Consider the following 15,990-nt stretch of genomic DNA (forward strand, 5'->3'; position numbering starts at 1 on the left):
TCTAATCCACTGTACCATACTTATAGGTCCCACCAGACCAAGTGTCGGCAAGCTTTTTCTTTAAAGGGCCAGGTAGTATATATTTTAGGTTTTTTGAGTTTTGTGGGAAATGTCACAACTACTCAACTCTGCTGCTGTAGTGCAAAAGCAACCACAGAGAGTATAATAATGAAAAGCATGGCTGTGTTCCAATAAAACCTTATTTATGGACATTGAAATTTGAATTTCATATAATTTTTATGTGTCACGAAATATTATTCTTCTTTTGATTTTTTTCAACTATCTAAAAATATAAAAACCATTTTCAGCTTGCAGGCTGTACAAAAATAAGCAGGTGGGCCAGATTTTGTAGTTTGCCAATCCCTGTACTCTTCCATGAACTTTTAATAGCTAGAGCAGTGTCTCATCCAACTTCATATCCACAGTGTTTAGTACAGTATCCAGCTTATAGTGAGTGCTTAATAAATGTTAAATAAGTAAAACTCATATAGCTAGTAGTGAGTGATAGTTTCAGGATTCAAACCTGAGTCAACTTGACCTGGCAGTGTGATGTCACACTGCCCAATCTATGGCTGATGACATAAGTAATGCAGCATACTCAGAGCAAGATATTCAAGATATTAGCAAAGTAATTCTAGCTAGGAGTGAAACTGCTGGGCCATATGGTAACTCTATATTTTAACTCTAAAAAAATATTTCTTCTAGAATCAGCTTTGGTAAGTTACATTGTCACCAGAGATTTCAATTTTAATTATTTTTTTATTGTCTTTTTGTATGGGGGGTGATATTGCCTCTTTTATTTTAAAAATAAAATCTCATACAGAGTGGCAACATTGCCTAATTGCTAAGAGCACAGCCTTTGAAGCCAGACTGCTCCAAAAACTACGTTGAAACTACATTGTTTATTTGAAGTTCCCAAGAATATTAAAAATGTATATCTAAACAAAAATTTGTACATGAATGTTCATGAAATTATTCATAATAGCCAAAAGGGGGAAGCAACCTAACTGCCCATCAACTGATGAATGGATAGTGAAATGTGTTATATCCATACAATGGAATATTATTTGGCAATAAGGAAATAAGTACTAATACATACTACTTCATGGATGAACCTTGAAAACATTATGCTAGGGGCACCTGGGTGGCTCCGTCCGTTAAGTGTCTACCTCTTGGTTTCAGCTCGGGTTATGATCTCACAGTTTCATGGATTTGAGCCATGCATTGGTCTCTGTGCTGGCAGCATGGAGCCTGCTTTGGATTCTCTCTCTCTCCCTCTATCTCTGCCCTTCCCCACGTGTGCTGTCTCTGTCTCTCTTTAAATAAATAAACTTAAAAAAAAAAAAAGGAAACATTATGCTAAGTGAAAGGGTAGTCACAAAGGGCTATGTATTATATGATTCCATTTATATGAAGTGTCTAGGATAGGAAATCTTTACAGATAAAAAGTAGACCAGTGGTTGCCTAGGGTTGTAGAATGGGAGGGTAGTGGGGAAAAGGCAGTGACTACTAATGGGCAGGGTTTATTGGGGAGGGATGAAAATATTCTAAAATTGATTGTGGTGATGGCTATACAACTCTGTAAACATACTGAAACCCATAGGACTGTATACTTTAAATGGGCGAATTGTTAATTATATTTCAATAAAACTGGTATTAAAAAAACAGAGAAAGAAGTAATTTCCAGAAGTACCTTTGCGTCTGGCTCTTGATGATCATTTAAACTGTATTGTTACTGTTATTGGTTGCTGCTCAAGTTAGCCTACCATGTACCCTTCTCCCCACCACCATTTAATTTGGCCTTATTTACTGTGTTTTCAGATGTTTAATACAGTCCAAGTCTTGGCTATTTCATTTTTAAAAAATATAAATCCTCTTCAAACTGTAGCTTTTCAACCAGAGACTCCAAATTTCTTAAGTTACATAAATGCTTAGAGCACCATAGTTTTTTTCCAAAGGATATATATAACAGAAAGAACCCTGAGTATTGTCAGGTAATTCATTCTCTTTCTATACAATCTTTTGCACCATCGATTATCTTCTTTATTTTCCTTTTACAGTTAGAACAGAGGGGTTCCTGGCTCTGGCTCAGTCGGTGGAGCATGTGACTCTTGATCTCAGGGTTATGAGTTCCAGCTCCACGTTGGGTGAAGAGATTACTAAAAAGTAAATAAATAAGAATAAATTTAGAACAGAAAGACCCTAAAGAACACAGAACTCCAGCACATGGACACTCCCTGTGACCTCACCTTTCAATTAGGATTTGGTTACCAGGGTGACCACATTAATTATACATGGAACATCAGAGGCTGACATCAGGTGACAGTGGGGTAGTTTGGACCAAGGAAGGCTGGGAATCCAGGCTGATCCTCCTGTCTGGTAAAGGCCAACAATCCTACAAAAAGTGTAATGTCAGAAGTTAGTCACTAAAGGGGTGGTATATAAGGTCACGAGAAGGGAAACTGGCCTGAAACCAGAAGTCTATTTCATAAGAAAAAGAAATTTGTGATTGGTAACTCCAGTAACTGGTGGAACTGTATGGTCTATTAATATCTTAGTTATTTGAAAGCTTAACTATAAGGCAGTTACAGGAGAGAAAGGCAAAACCATTTAATAGAGAAGAGCAAATCAGAGTAATATTAAGAGAAAGAAAAATGAGGTAAAAATTACTTTGAAATACAATTAGAAGGCATGACTTCCAACTAAAAGACTAGGAGGTTATTTTCATTTTCTGAAATTTGGTTTATTAATCTATAAGTGATTAAGTTGAATTCACTTCTCACTGAATACTGACTTATCCATATATCTAATCCCTTCCAGCTTTAAATATTTAGGAATTCAACACTTAGTACTGAAATCACAAGTTGTTTGTCTGATATCCCTGGACAAAGAGTTAGAAAGAATTTACAAATTCAAATTTAGTGGTTTTATAGAGGCAACAAGCCAACCAGCTGATAGGAATCAGCTCTCCTATCTCTGAGAGACTACTGTTTCTTACATTGTGACATAACTGTGATATGACAACTTTTTTTATTGCTCTTACAAGCTGTGTTGCTTCAACACAGATCAAAGCTTCCTAAACTTCATCAAACATTTTCATTATACTGAGAATACAGGAAACAAATTTAAAACAAAATTTTTATTGTAGATTTTCAAATCTAACCAATGGGCAGGGCATCACACTTTAAAGCTGTAGAAAAAGGAGAAGTGGGAAAGAGACCATTAGACTTCACCATGCTGGAATAACTTAAAATGCCTGCAAAAACTCATGTAGCATTTCAGCAGTAGCATTATACCCATGCAAGTGTTTGCCCAAGGATTTCATCAGTAAAGGGATTTGTCAGTCTTTATCTTCTTGTAGTCCAGAGAAAAGCATATTTGAAAACAAAACACTGATTTGGTTTGCTTTGTGTAAGTTTGGTAGCTATACCAAACCTAGGGTTGGCTGAAGGCCTTTCTATCTAGCAGTGGGGCGTTGTGAGAAACCAGCGAGATGGTCCTAGTTTTTAAGGCTGGATAGAGAAGTCAAGTCCCAGGTCTCACATAGGTTGTCTTTCTCAGCTGTTTCTTAACAACACAGTGAGCTAAACACTGGGTCCTTATGTATGAATTGATTCCTGTTTGGGGTGGGTTCAATCATTCTCCTTCACAATGAATCTGTAGACATTCCTTGAAGGAATACACAGAAGTCTAGCAATTTCAGCTTCAATGAAGGCACCTCTTACCACACTTTTCAGTTAGGACATCTTTGTCTACCTATTTTACGCGTTGCCAAGCTGCTTCGGACGTTCCTTCTTCTGTAGTGCATTGCACAAATGCGTCATCAAATTGTCCGTGTACACGTGCCAGATTCGCCTTTAAACTCTCATCTCTTCGGAGTCTTGAATCGTGTACCTTCCAGTATTAGCAAGCAATACCTGTAATATCAGTTACTCAAGTAATACGTAATGAATAGCTGAAGCTGCAACCTGTTGAATGAAAGAATGAATGAACCCTCATTACGCACTCCCGCCTTCCTACACGGCTCCGCTGTGAAAACACTGATTTATCAACAGCGTTAACATTTTGACCTGTTATAGGGGAACAAACAAACAAACAAACAAACAAAACACACAGAAAGAGGAGAATAGACAAAAAAAAAAAGGAAGGACGGGCTGCCCAAACTCCGGCAGTTCTCTCGGCCAGGCCCCGCCTCCGGCCCCGCCCCGCTCCGTCGCGTCTGTGCGCGTGCGCCGGCGGGTGCGCGGCAGCTGGTCTGAGCCCCGGCGCTGGGGGCGCGCAGCCGGGAGAGTGTTTGACGTGGCAGTTCCCAGCCCAGCTGCAACTCTGTGCGCGAGACCAGCCTGTGGGGACACAGGGCCGGGGGAAAGGCGCCGCGGGAGCAGCGGCCGCAGCGGGAGCAGGGTCACCGGGGGCAGCTGGCGCTAGGAGCAGAGCGCAGGCTCTCGGAAGTTCAGAGGCGTGCGGCAGCAGAACAGGTAATGCCTCGCCCTGCCTAGCTACGCTCTGGCGGGACAGCCCCTCCCCAGGCACAGCTGGAGCGGGGTGCGGTGCGGGGCCCGGGATGGGGGTTGGCGGGAGACTGGATGCTAAGCTGTGGCAGGGCAGCGGAGGAGACCTCATACTTAGCTCGTACAGCCCTTTCGTGCAGTTTAATAATGGGGGTGGGGTGGGTGGGCGTGGGCATTTTTTTACCCGCCCCCGCCCCCATCTTTTTGTCTTGGGATGCTGGGACTGCGTGCTTAGGGTCCTCACCAGCCCCAAGATTCCAGGGACACTGCCAGCGGTTTTCTTGTCTCCGTATCAACTTAATTTCCTTTTTGGAGGAAGGCAATATCGGAAATATTGATAGTAAAAATGGCAACTGTATCTTCAAGCTTCGGGACATCCTGAGAGTGCAACCAATTTGTCCAAATCCGAACCTGGTCCAGGGTGAGAGGCACACCTCAGCGATAATCGACCAGTGACAATGGCCTGGGGCTCCCCAGATTTTGATCCTAGGCCTGCTGTTGCCAAGTGGCTTTCTGCCATGTCGCCGCTTGAAGCTGAGTCAGGTTTCTGTAACTTGGTGCTGTGTGAGGAAGTTTGACGTGGCAAACCGGGCTGCGTGAGGAAGCAAATTCCTGTCAGGACCAGTAGAGAGGGACCCGACTGCTTGCTTCCTGCTGTTCGGAGTGAACATCCCGGCCTTGCCTCTCCGTCACTCAGCAACAGGCTGCTACGTAGGTGTGTGCTCCTGCTGACTTCCGAAATGTGCTTGGTTGGATGAGCTTGACCAAAGCTCAGGCTGCCACGTCTCTCTCTGCTGAAGTGGGAGGAGGGAAAAAAGTGTTGTCAGTAACAAAGTGGACCAGCAGGCTTCTTCCTGTCTCTCCTCTCTGCAGTTCTTTCCTTCCAAGGAGAGGAAAGCGATCTTACGATATTTTCGCTTGGTGCTTTTAATTTTGGAAACGCGTAGTTTAATAGGAAAATGAAACCGAATAAAGAATGACATTTCCTGAATGTAGGTCTATTTCAAGGCTTAGCAGGTATCACCGAAATTTACCTTAAAAGGTAGTATCGTAAAATAACAACAGGAAGGGTATTTCTATGCCAGGTAAAAGAAACCGGAGAGAAATCGTAGTATCAGTGTTTTATATCTGCCAAATCTTTAGAAACTTTATTTTGTAAGAGGGACCTGAGGCCCAGAGAGGTTCTTCACCTTATCCCATGTCACACAGCTAAGTATTAGTATATTTATAGTGAAAGCCTACTTCCTTTGCTAGGATTCACAGCCTTTTTTGTTACAAAAGATTTTTTGACAGTAGTTCTGTGTGAAATGTCTCTTGTCTTGTGAAACCTGGAAAAAATGGAAAATTTAAAACAAATTGATGTTTAGCTTCTGAGTAGAATCAAGGTGGGTATGTTACGTGTGTGTGTGTGTGTGTGTTGCCTGAACATATATGAAATTGCTTTTTTTCTTTGTTCCTTAAATATATGTGCATATGTTTTCAGAAGTGTGATATTTAAATTAGAAAGAGAGTCTGTCATCTCTGAATGAGAAACCACTGACAACTCCCAAATTGTTGTAGGCTGCAACCTGCCTTAGTCATTTCATGACTCACAGAGTGAGTCCATTATCCGCTCCTTTATCTTCTGCTATATTTGTTGGACTATTGATCTCTCTTCGTCCTAACTGCCTAACGAAAATTACTAATTAGGATAGCACTGAAATGACACGAGCCAAAAAACATTTGGTTGCAGACCACTGGCAGTTGTGCTGGTCAGTGAATTGAATGACTGTGATTATTGCCAGTGGCATGCTTTGCGCTGAAACAGGGCCATGGAAACCAAAGGCACAAACATAGGAGACTATCTGTGAAATAGTTCATTCTTCCAAAGAAAAAGTGATTGGCAAGTTCTTATTCATATTTTGTGCCTGAGAATTTGCCTATAGAAGTGAGTTACTGAATTCCATAGAGCTATGATTAGAGCCTGTTTAGGGGATAATGGTATGATATATTGTGTGATATGAAGACGTCTCGTGCACCTGATATTTTCCTCAAACCACTGTAAATATTTACTAACGGCATTCTTATTTTTAATAGCATTAAGTAACTCAAAACTCTCTTGTTGACGTTTTTTTTTCTTCTGTTGCAGGCTTCTTTTGTAGAGCTATCCCTTGGAATGATATTTTCATAATGAGTCAACAAGGATATGTGGCTACACCCCCCTATTCTCAGTCCCAGCCTGGAATAGGTCTTTCTCCACCACATTATGGACACTATGTGGACCCATCTCATGCAGGTTCTCCACCAGGTAAAGTGCATTATTTTGGCTTGTATGTGATTATTGATTCTCAGTACTCGGAGACTTAAGACATTCTGAAAGAGCAGCTTTGGGAGTGTTGAATGGTCATTATATAATGCAGTGGTTTGAGAGTATAGGCTTATTTGGAAAAGTATATTATAGAAGAAGCCTGCATCATCAGTTTGGTTATTGCTTGGAATACAATGAGTTTGGTTTTAAAATATAGATTAAAACAACTGACGAATGGATAAAGAAATTGTGGTTTATATACACAATGGAATACTACGTGGCAATGAGAAAGAATGAAATATGGACTTTTGTAGCAACGTGGATGGAACTGGAGAGTGTGATGCTAAGTGAAATAAATCATACAGAGAAAGACACATACCATATGTTTTCAGTCTTAAGCGGATCCTGAGAAACTTAACAGAAGACCATGGGGGAGGGGAAGAAAAAAAAAAAAAAGGTTAGAGAGGGAGGGAGCCAAACCATAAGAGACTCTTAAAAACAGAATAAACTGAGGGTTGATGGGGGTGGGAGGGAGGGGAAAGGGGGTGATGGGCATTGAGGAGGGCACCTGTTGGGATGAGCACTGGGTGTTGTATGGAAACCAATTTGACAATAAATTTCATATTTAAAAAAAAAAAAATTAAAAAAATAAATATGACCTTTGATTATTAAAAAAAAAAATAGATTAAAACAAAGAAGCTCCTGAATGTTTTGTTTTTACTGTTAGACTTGTTCTTGCTATTAATCAGTTGTGTGGGGTTATTTAAACATTTAATAAAAAACCGAATTAAATATGTACATATATATCATACATACTATATATATTATATATATATATACATACACTAAAGTGCTTTTGGCAATCATAAAAAATCAGGCTTGATATTGGAAAAATATGATTAGATTCGTATGTCAAAGATTACAAAGTGATAATAACAAAAACATGGCCTTACCTTGAAATAATTAGTGATTGAAATCATTAATGGAGTGGGATTACCATTGCTCTGATGGAAGTTGGCACCATGAAGCCACCTCCCTTTATCAAGAGGCTGCTCTGAGGGACCCAAGTTTGAGGGTCAGGGGTGAGGCTAATAAGAGCTTGTTTCAGGTCTAATGGCCCCAAATTTCCTAAAAATATTTGTTTAAGACAGTTATTAGGAATTCCGACAGAATGCTGAGGAATTCATCTCAAATCGTTGTGTAAATCAGTGAGTGTCTCTTGGGGATCACTAGGACTGACTCGGATATGTAGAATCTGGGCTCTGCTGGATAGCATGTATGGAGTGCAAATCACTGAGGGCTGGGGAATGCCCTGTAGGGAGGCTTGACTGCAGCAGCCACACAAAGTTTATTTCAGAAGATGCTCTAAAGACTGAATTTCCTGTGGAAAGTGACTCTTGTGATTTAGTCTGCCCCTAATTTTTAAAAACCTTCAGATGACGTTAAAAAAAAAAAAATTTAAAAAAAAAATTTAAAAAGGGGCGCCTGGGTGGCTTGGTCGGTTAAGCGTCCGACTTCGGCTCAGGCCATGATCTCACGGTCCGTGAGTTCGAGCCCCGCGTCGGGCTCTGTGCTGACAGCTCAGAGCCTGGAGCCTGTTTCAGATTCTGTGTCTCCCTCTCTCTGACCCTCCCCCGTTCATGCTCTGTCTCTCTCTGTCTCAAAAATAAATAAACGTTAAAAAAAAAAAATTAAAAAAAAAAAAAAAAACCTTCAGATGAGGCATCCCCCTCTTGTCCAGAACCAATCTTCCCCATAATATTTATAGATCTGGATCCTGTAGGAACTTTTTCTTGTTTCTCTCTATCTGGTGGTTCATTGCCCCTCTGCATTTGTATATGATGAAGATTATAAACTGCTCTTTTCGAGTGCTTACCATGTATCAAAAACTGGTCCTAAAAGCTTTACGTGCATTATTTTATTTAATCCTCACACAGTGCTATGCAACAGATTAGCCCTGTTTTGCAGCTAAGGAAACTGAATGGCTGGTATACTATGATTTATCCAAGGTCACAGAGCTGGTGGGGTAGCGAGGATGCATACCCAAGTATCTCAAGAAAACAAACAACAAACCCTAGTACACACCTAAGTAGAACATTCAGTATCATTCACTCTTCCTTCCTCTCTTCAAGACAGCCATGTTTTTAAGAAATTACTTGCTTTCCTCAGTGACTCTCCATCCTTGCCTCTCAGTCCCTCCATGGCTCAATGTAGTCTGCTCCATAGCTTGGGCCCCATCCACTCTTCCCCTTCTCCCACCAAGGTCATCAGTGGCCCTACACCAGATGCAGTAGACACTCTCCTGTCATCTTTTGAATTTGACACTGCTTATGGCTCTTCTTTGTACAAAACTCTCTTCTCCTTTGGTTCCAGTGACACCATATTTTATTATTTTTCTTGGTGGCTTTTTGGACATCTTTTTCTAAGGAGTCCCCTACCCCTTCAATATGACCATAAGTATTGCTGTTTCTCCTTCTTTGTTCTTCTTGTTTTTTTTTTTTAATTTTAAGTAATCTCCATGCCCAATTTGGGGCTTGAACTCATTACCCTGAGGTCAAGAGTCACATGCTCTACCAACTGAGCCAGCGAGGTACCCCTCTCCTTCTTTGTTCTGTCATCACCCCTCTTCTCTCACTCTATAGGTATTTCCCTAGGCTGTAACCTTCCATATGAAGTACTAATCTCTCATATCTATTTCTCCAGCCCATATGTCTCTCTTAAGCTACAGACTCTTATTTTCAATTGCCCACCTGTGTACGTGGGCACATTGAACTCATCATATCCAAAATAATTCAGAATGTTTTTCATAAAACCTACTTTTCCCTGGCATTCCATATCTCACCCAGCATCATCATCATTCACTCAGTTATCCAAATTAGAAATTTTCACTATTAAAAACATTCTCTCCCTTTTACCTTCTTCAATCCAACTGTCCTCCCAATTTCTTTTTTAAAAACAATTTTTTAAATGTTTATTTATTTTTGAGAGAGAGAGAGAAAGAAAGAGGGAGAGAGAGAGAGTGCTGTCGGCACAGAGCCTGATGCAGGGCTCGAATCCACGAGCTGTGAGATCATGAACCAAAGTTGGATGCTTAACTGACTGAGCCACCCAGGCGCCCCCCTCCCTATTTCTTTTGGGGAAATTGTAAACCTCTTTCCTACCTGCTTCCTCCTCTCTATCTTGTCACTCGTCTTGTTCAAGCCATCCATTTCTCATCTGGATTACTAAAATAGTCTCTTAACCATTCTCTATCTTCAGTACTGCCTTTCTCCAGACCATCCAGTCCTGTGCTAGAGGGATATTTATTTATTTTTTTTTTTTAAGCTTACTTATTTGTTTTGAGAGAGAGAGAGAGAGAGAGAGAACATGCAAATGTGAGCAGGGGAGGGGCAGAGAAAGAGAGAGTGAACCCCAAGCAGTCTCCGCACTGCCAGCACAGAGCCCAAAGTGGGGCTGTGAGGCCGTGTCCTGAGCCAAAATCAAGAGTTGGAAACTCAACCCACTGAGCCACCCAGGTGCCCCTGGAGGGATTTTGCCTTTCTTTTTCTTAAAACCTTTTATAGCTTCCCATTGCCTCTGATTGAATTTTAGGCTCCATAGACTTTCATTAATTTACCCATTTTCTTTTTTTCATCTGCCAAATTATCATGCCTGTTATTGCAGTGGTACTAAGCCATTAGTCATTTAGAGTCTCGTTTGTACTGGTGCTCTCATTTGCACTCCACACTACCAGAAGGTGGATCCATGCCTTCATGTTGTCCTCCACACTCCTGCTTTAGACTCACTTCAAGCGCTGTGCCTACAGATGTTTCTGACCACTGTTCTTTCTCAGGCTTGTCTATAAGTCCTTTTTTCCTTTTGTGTTCTTCTAACATCTGTGCAGGCCTCTATACCATTTGCCACACTGCAGTTTAATAGATGTGCCTGGAGCAGGGAAGGTACCCATTAAATGAGTGTGTGAATGATAAGCTGCTCCATTCATCAGCAACTCTCTGGTGTTTACCAGTATTAAAACAATAATAACAAGGAAACTTCCTCTGTTGGATTAAAACCTTCACACTTTAGTTTAAGCCTTTTTCTGCTTATTCAATTCTCAGATGGATACCAGCCTATCAGACTCTATAAATATACCTTTTTATAAAATATGGTGTTTTTGTTGAATTATTTGAGGCTGTTACTACATTACCCTAGCCTTTATTTCTCTGGGCTGAGTGACCCTAGATCTCCTAATCTTCAGTCATCAGGTGCCTTCTTTTCTAGTCTTTTGGTGACCCTTTTATTGGTTTTCTGGCAGATACAGGCAATCTAGTTGTGGTTCTTTGAAGTATCTGTTCTACCATAGATATGAGCAGTGCTGACTCTTGTTTTGTGTTTCTCACAGATCATACCTCCATTTGTGCCTATTGTGTGATGCTAGGGCTATGTAGTAAAATTTAACACATTTATTGAGTGAGAAAAATACTTGCGGCAATATAACAATGAATAAAATAAACCTAATCTCAGCCTTTAGAGTACTTACTTACCTAGTGGGACATGTGTCAAGTACCTTGATAGTGGCAATACGGGGGTGTAGTAGTATGATAAAGGAGATGGAAGGTGGTATGGAAGTACATGTCAGGGGCACATAACCAAGACTTATGGATAAAGGGAATCCTCCTGGAAGAAATGACCTGGAAGATGAGTAAGAGTTGGCCAGATAGTGAGGCAGCTTAGTGGGGTCAGGAGGTGGCACTTTTGAGCCATTTGCAAGAGGTTCAGCATGGCTGAGATGTAGAGTGCCAGCAGTGAGGGGTATGCCTGGAGTGGAAAGCAGGGCCATCTTAAGACTTTATTTAGGCTTTATTTTAAGGTCAGTAGGATGCCACTGAGGCATTTTAAGCTAGGAAGGGTCATAATCCCATGTATATTTTAAAAAGAGTTATATTCTACATTAGAAAGGATGGAGAAGGCATAAGACCTGGACACACTGCTTTCTGGAATAGGGTTTCTCATCCTCAGCACTGTTGACACTTGGGGCCAGTTAATTCTTTGTCGTGGGAGGTTGTGCTGTGCAGTGTAGGATGTTTAATAGCATTCTTGGCCTCTACTCAGTAGATACCAGTACTCCCCCTCCTATCCCCACCTGACCCATCCCCATCCCCAGGCCTTGGCAACCAAAAATCTTAGACATTGCCCAAATGTGTCTTCAGAGGAAAAATCATCCCTGATCGAGGACCACTGGTCTGGAAGCTGAGAGGCAAGAACTAATATTGATGTCCTGGAACTAAGGTAGGGAGATGGAAGTGGTGAGGCTTATAATAAATAGCAAACTTATATACATACACTACCGGGCACAGTGCCTTGGGAAAAGTAGTCATTACATGTCCATGCAGTAGGGAATTTATCTTTGTTTTATTTATTTAAAATTTTATATGTGTGTGTGTGTAGGTACACATATATATACACATACAGACACATATATATATTTAAGCATGATAAGTGCATTCCTTAATCACCATCATCTATTTCACCTGTCCTCCCACACTTATCTCTCTAGTAACCATCAGTTTGTTCTCTATAGTTAAGAGTCTATTTCTTGATTGGTCTCTCTATCATTCTCTTTTTCCCCATTTGCTCATTTGTTTTGTTTCTTAAATTCCACATATGAGTGATATCATATGGCATTTTTCTTTCTCTAATTTTGCTAGAGTTAATACCTATTCTTCTCAAACCATTCCAAAAAATAAAAGAGGAAGGAAAACTTCCAAATTCATTTTATGAGGCTAGTATCACCTTGATACTAAAACCAGATAAAGGCACCACAAAAAAAAAAAAAAAAAAAGAGAGAGCTACAGGCCAATATCTCTCATGAATGTAGATGCAAAAATCCTCAACAAAATATTAGCAAACCAAATCCATCAATATGTTAAAAAAATCATACACTAATGGGAACCCTCTTGCTCTGTTGGTGGGAATACAAACTGGTCCAGCCTCTCTGGAAAACAGTGTGGAGGTTCCTCAAAAAATTAAAAATAGAACTACCCTATGACCCAACAATAGCACTGCTAAGAATTTACCCAAGGGATATAAGAGTGCTAATGCATAGGGGCACATGTACCCCAATGTTTATAGCAGCGCTTTCAATGATAGCCAAATTATGGAAACAGCCTAAATGTCCATCAGCTGATGAATGGATAAGAAGATGTGGTTTATATATACAATGGAATACTACTTGGCAATGAGAAAGAATAAAATCATGCCATTTGCAGCAATGTGGATGGAACTAGAGGGTATTATGCTAAGTGAAATGTCTGTCAGAGAAAGACAGATATCATGTTTTCACTCATATGTGTATCCTGAGAAACGTAACAGAAGACCATGCGGGAAGGGAAGTAGAAAAAAATAGTTACAGAGAGGGAGGGAAGTAAACCATAAGAAACTCTTAAATATAGAGAACAAACTGAAGGTTGATGGAGGATGGAAGAGAGGGGAAAGTGGGTGATGGGCATTGAGGAGGGCACTTGTTGGGATGAGCACTGGGTGTTGTATGTAAGCCAGTTTAACAATAAATTATATTAAAAAAATAAAAAAATAAAGTGCAAAAAAATCATATATCACAATTGAGATTTACTCCCAAGATGCGAGTGTGGTTCACTTTTTGCAAAACAATCAACATGATACATCACGTCAACGAGAGAAAGGATAAAAACCATATGATCATTTCAATAGATGCAGAACAAGCATTTGACAAAGTACAACATCCATTCATGATACAAACTCTTTGCAAAGTGGGTCTAGAGGGAACATACCTTAATGTAATAAAGGCCTCATAAGAAAAATGCACAGGTTATATCATACTCAACGACGAAGAACTGAGAGCTTTTCCCCTAAGGTCAGGAACAACACAGGAATGTCCATTCTTAACCACTTTTATTCAATACAGTACTAGAAGTCCTAGCCACAGCAATTAGACAACAGAAAACAATAAAAGGGATAAACTTTTTTTTTCACAAGTGGTTTTTAATTTTGGTTTTAGTTTATCAGATCCAGGGCCAAGTCCAAGATACACTTTTCTGTGATGTTGTTTTTGGTCAGGAGTTTTTTTTGTTGGTAGCAGAGACTATTCTAGTAGAAAGTGATTTGTTAAAGGTATCAGGAAGCTAAGAGAATATAGAGAAAGCCAGAACCAGCTTGGGAGTCCGTGGTCCATAGAAATGCACACTCCACACAGGACCATTAGCAGCCACTGCCTTTCTACCCCAGAACCACCATTTCCGCTTCCTGGCCAGGGTCTCCCAGTGATGTGTTGCTTTGCTGAATTTAGAATACATGGCAACTACATTTGTAAGAGGTTTATGCAATGGATGTTCCGTCTTTCTAGCTCAGGACCATACAGAAGGGCAAGCCAGAAAGGAAAATGGAATTGGTATTGAGTAAGCCAGTCTATATCTGCCATGATATTAAAGACCAGTTTGTGATTTTAGATATTTTTCTTTTGGCATAAGCATAGTTATTAGTTCTTTCTTCTGGTATGGTTTTTCTTATTAAAATTCTCGTACTGCTCTATAAAGAATTCAATTTCTCTTTATCTCTGACCACTTTTGAAAATACCTGTAACGTGATCAGGAGAAGACTGTGACTTTGCAGATAAAAGTGATACTGGTTTCCCTTTGCCCTGAGGATAGAGTCCAAATGGCACACAGGACTTTGCAGCCTGACCCGACCAACCTGGACAACCTCTGTTCCAGCCACTTTCCTTCATAATCTCTCTGCACTGAACCTTCTGCCTGTCCCTGATCATGCCATGCTCTCTCATACCTTTGCTCAAGTTTTCCCTTCTGCCTGAAACCCTCTCTCCTGTCTCTACACTAAGAAAACTCTTGCTTGACTTGCAAGATTCAGCTCAACCAGTCCTTTCTCTTTGAACTTTTCCTTGATTTCTTTAGGAAGAGTTAGCTTGTCTTTCTGCATGTTGTAACATTCATCACATGACACTGCCATTATTTGTTTACATGGTTGTGAATTCCATAAGAGCTCTCAGTGTCTCAAAGGCACATTGAATGTATATTGAACAAGAATGAGTTTGAAACGTTGCCATAGAGTTGATTTTCAAAAACAAAAAGGAAAGAACATTTTAGTGAAATTGGTATATAACAATACTGCTTGAATATATTAAGCTGTTTTTTTTTTAATTTTGTTTTTGTAACCAGCAATTTATTAATGTGTGTGTCTCATGGATACATATGGGAATACTCAGCCATAAGTAATGCTGAAAACTGTTTTTTTATTTTCTGGAACTATATATGAGGATTGTTGATGAAAGTGGTATTTAGCTATTACTTAAGGAATTCGAATATTTCTGGTTTCTTGTAGTACATATAATTATTATTTTGGCACTAGTGTTGTGGATTTTCTACTTTTGTCCAAAATAATGTTTCAAAAATGAAAATGCAAGTGTACATATAATTATGGTGTATATGTTCTGTTAGAATATAAATCCTTGAAAAAAGGAGGACAGGGGCATATGGTCAGAGGAGAGGAAACCAACATTTGTTGATCGATTACCTTATTTATCAGGCATTTCTGGGTGCTATTATACCTATTGTCTTATTCAATTCTCAGAACAGTCCTTGGAGGCAGGGAACATTACTGCCATGACACAGTGTTAAAAGTTGAGGTTTCAAAAGACAGAGGTATCTTATCAGGGTCACAGCTGTTAACTGATGGGGGCAGGAATTCAAACCCAAGTCTGTGTAACTGCAAATCTCATGTTTTTCTAACTTTGCTGGCTTTGGAGTTTAGAACTTTGTATAAAAATGTGGTGTTATAAGACTATTGGGGTGCCTGAGTGGCTTAGTCAGTTAAGTGTCCGACTCTTGATTTCTGCTTAGGTTCTGATCTCATGGTTCGTGAATTTGAGCTCTGAGTCAGGCTCTGCTCTGTCAGCTGGGGATTCTCTCTTTCCCTCTCTCTCTGACCATCCCCATGCTTGCACTAGCTCATTCTCTCTCAAAATAAATAAGCATTAAAAAAATATTGTTTTTCTTCTTAGTATATAAAAAATTGCTAAGTAAGACTGTGACTGTAAAATTAATAAAACATTTTTCTTAAGTTTGAGGAATCCTGTTTTAAGAAAATAAAACCTTTTTGAAAGTTTTGATAATATTCATGAATACAACCATTTCACTGGTTGTATTACATTCTGTATTACCC

At 39.9% G+C, this 15,990-nt stretch overlaps 1 protein-coding gene across 4 annotated transcripts in view; it reads left to right on the top strand.

The window, feature by feature from the left end:
• Window positions 1-4,369: 4,369 nt before the first annotated feature.
• SEC24D (SEC24 homolog D, COPII coat complex component) overlaps window positions 4,370-15,990 on the top strand; it is a 105,946-nt gene continuing 94,325 nt past the window's right edge. For 2 of the 4 annotated variants that reach the window (XM_019418468.2, XM_019418460.2), the window contains exons 1-2: window positions 4,370-4,478; window positions 6,640-6,798. In XM_019418468.2, coding sequence (XP_019274013.2) covers window positions 6,681-6,798 — 118 coding nt within the window. In that variant the 5' untranslated portion in view covers window positions 4,370-4,478; window positions 6,640-6,680. Of the gene's footprint in view, window positions 4,479-5,120; window positions 5,227-5,873; window positions 5,897-6,639; window positions 6,799-15,990 lie in introns of those variants that run through there. The other 2 variants (XM_019418477.2, XM_019418483.2) reach the window with 2 other exon arrangements.

Source organism: Panthera pardus, unplaced genomic scaffold (assembly GCF_024362965.1).
Source record: "Panthera pardus isolate Hobbes unplaced genomic scaffold, ASM2436296v1 HiC_scaffold_13, whole genome shotgun sequence".
In the NCBI taxonomy this organism is placed as follows: Eukaryota; Metazoa; Chordata; class Mammalia; order Carnivora; family Felidae; genus Panthera; species Panthera pardus.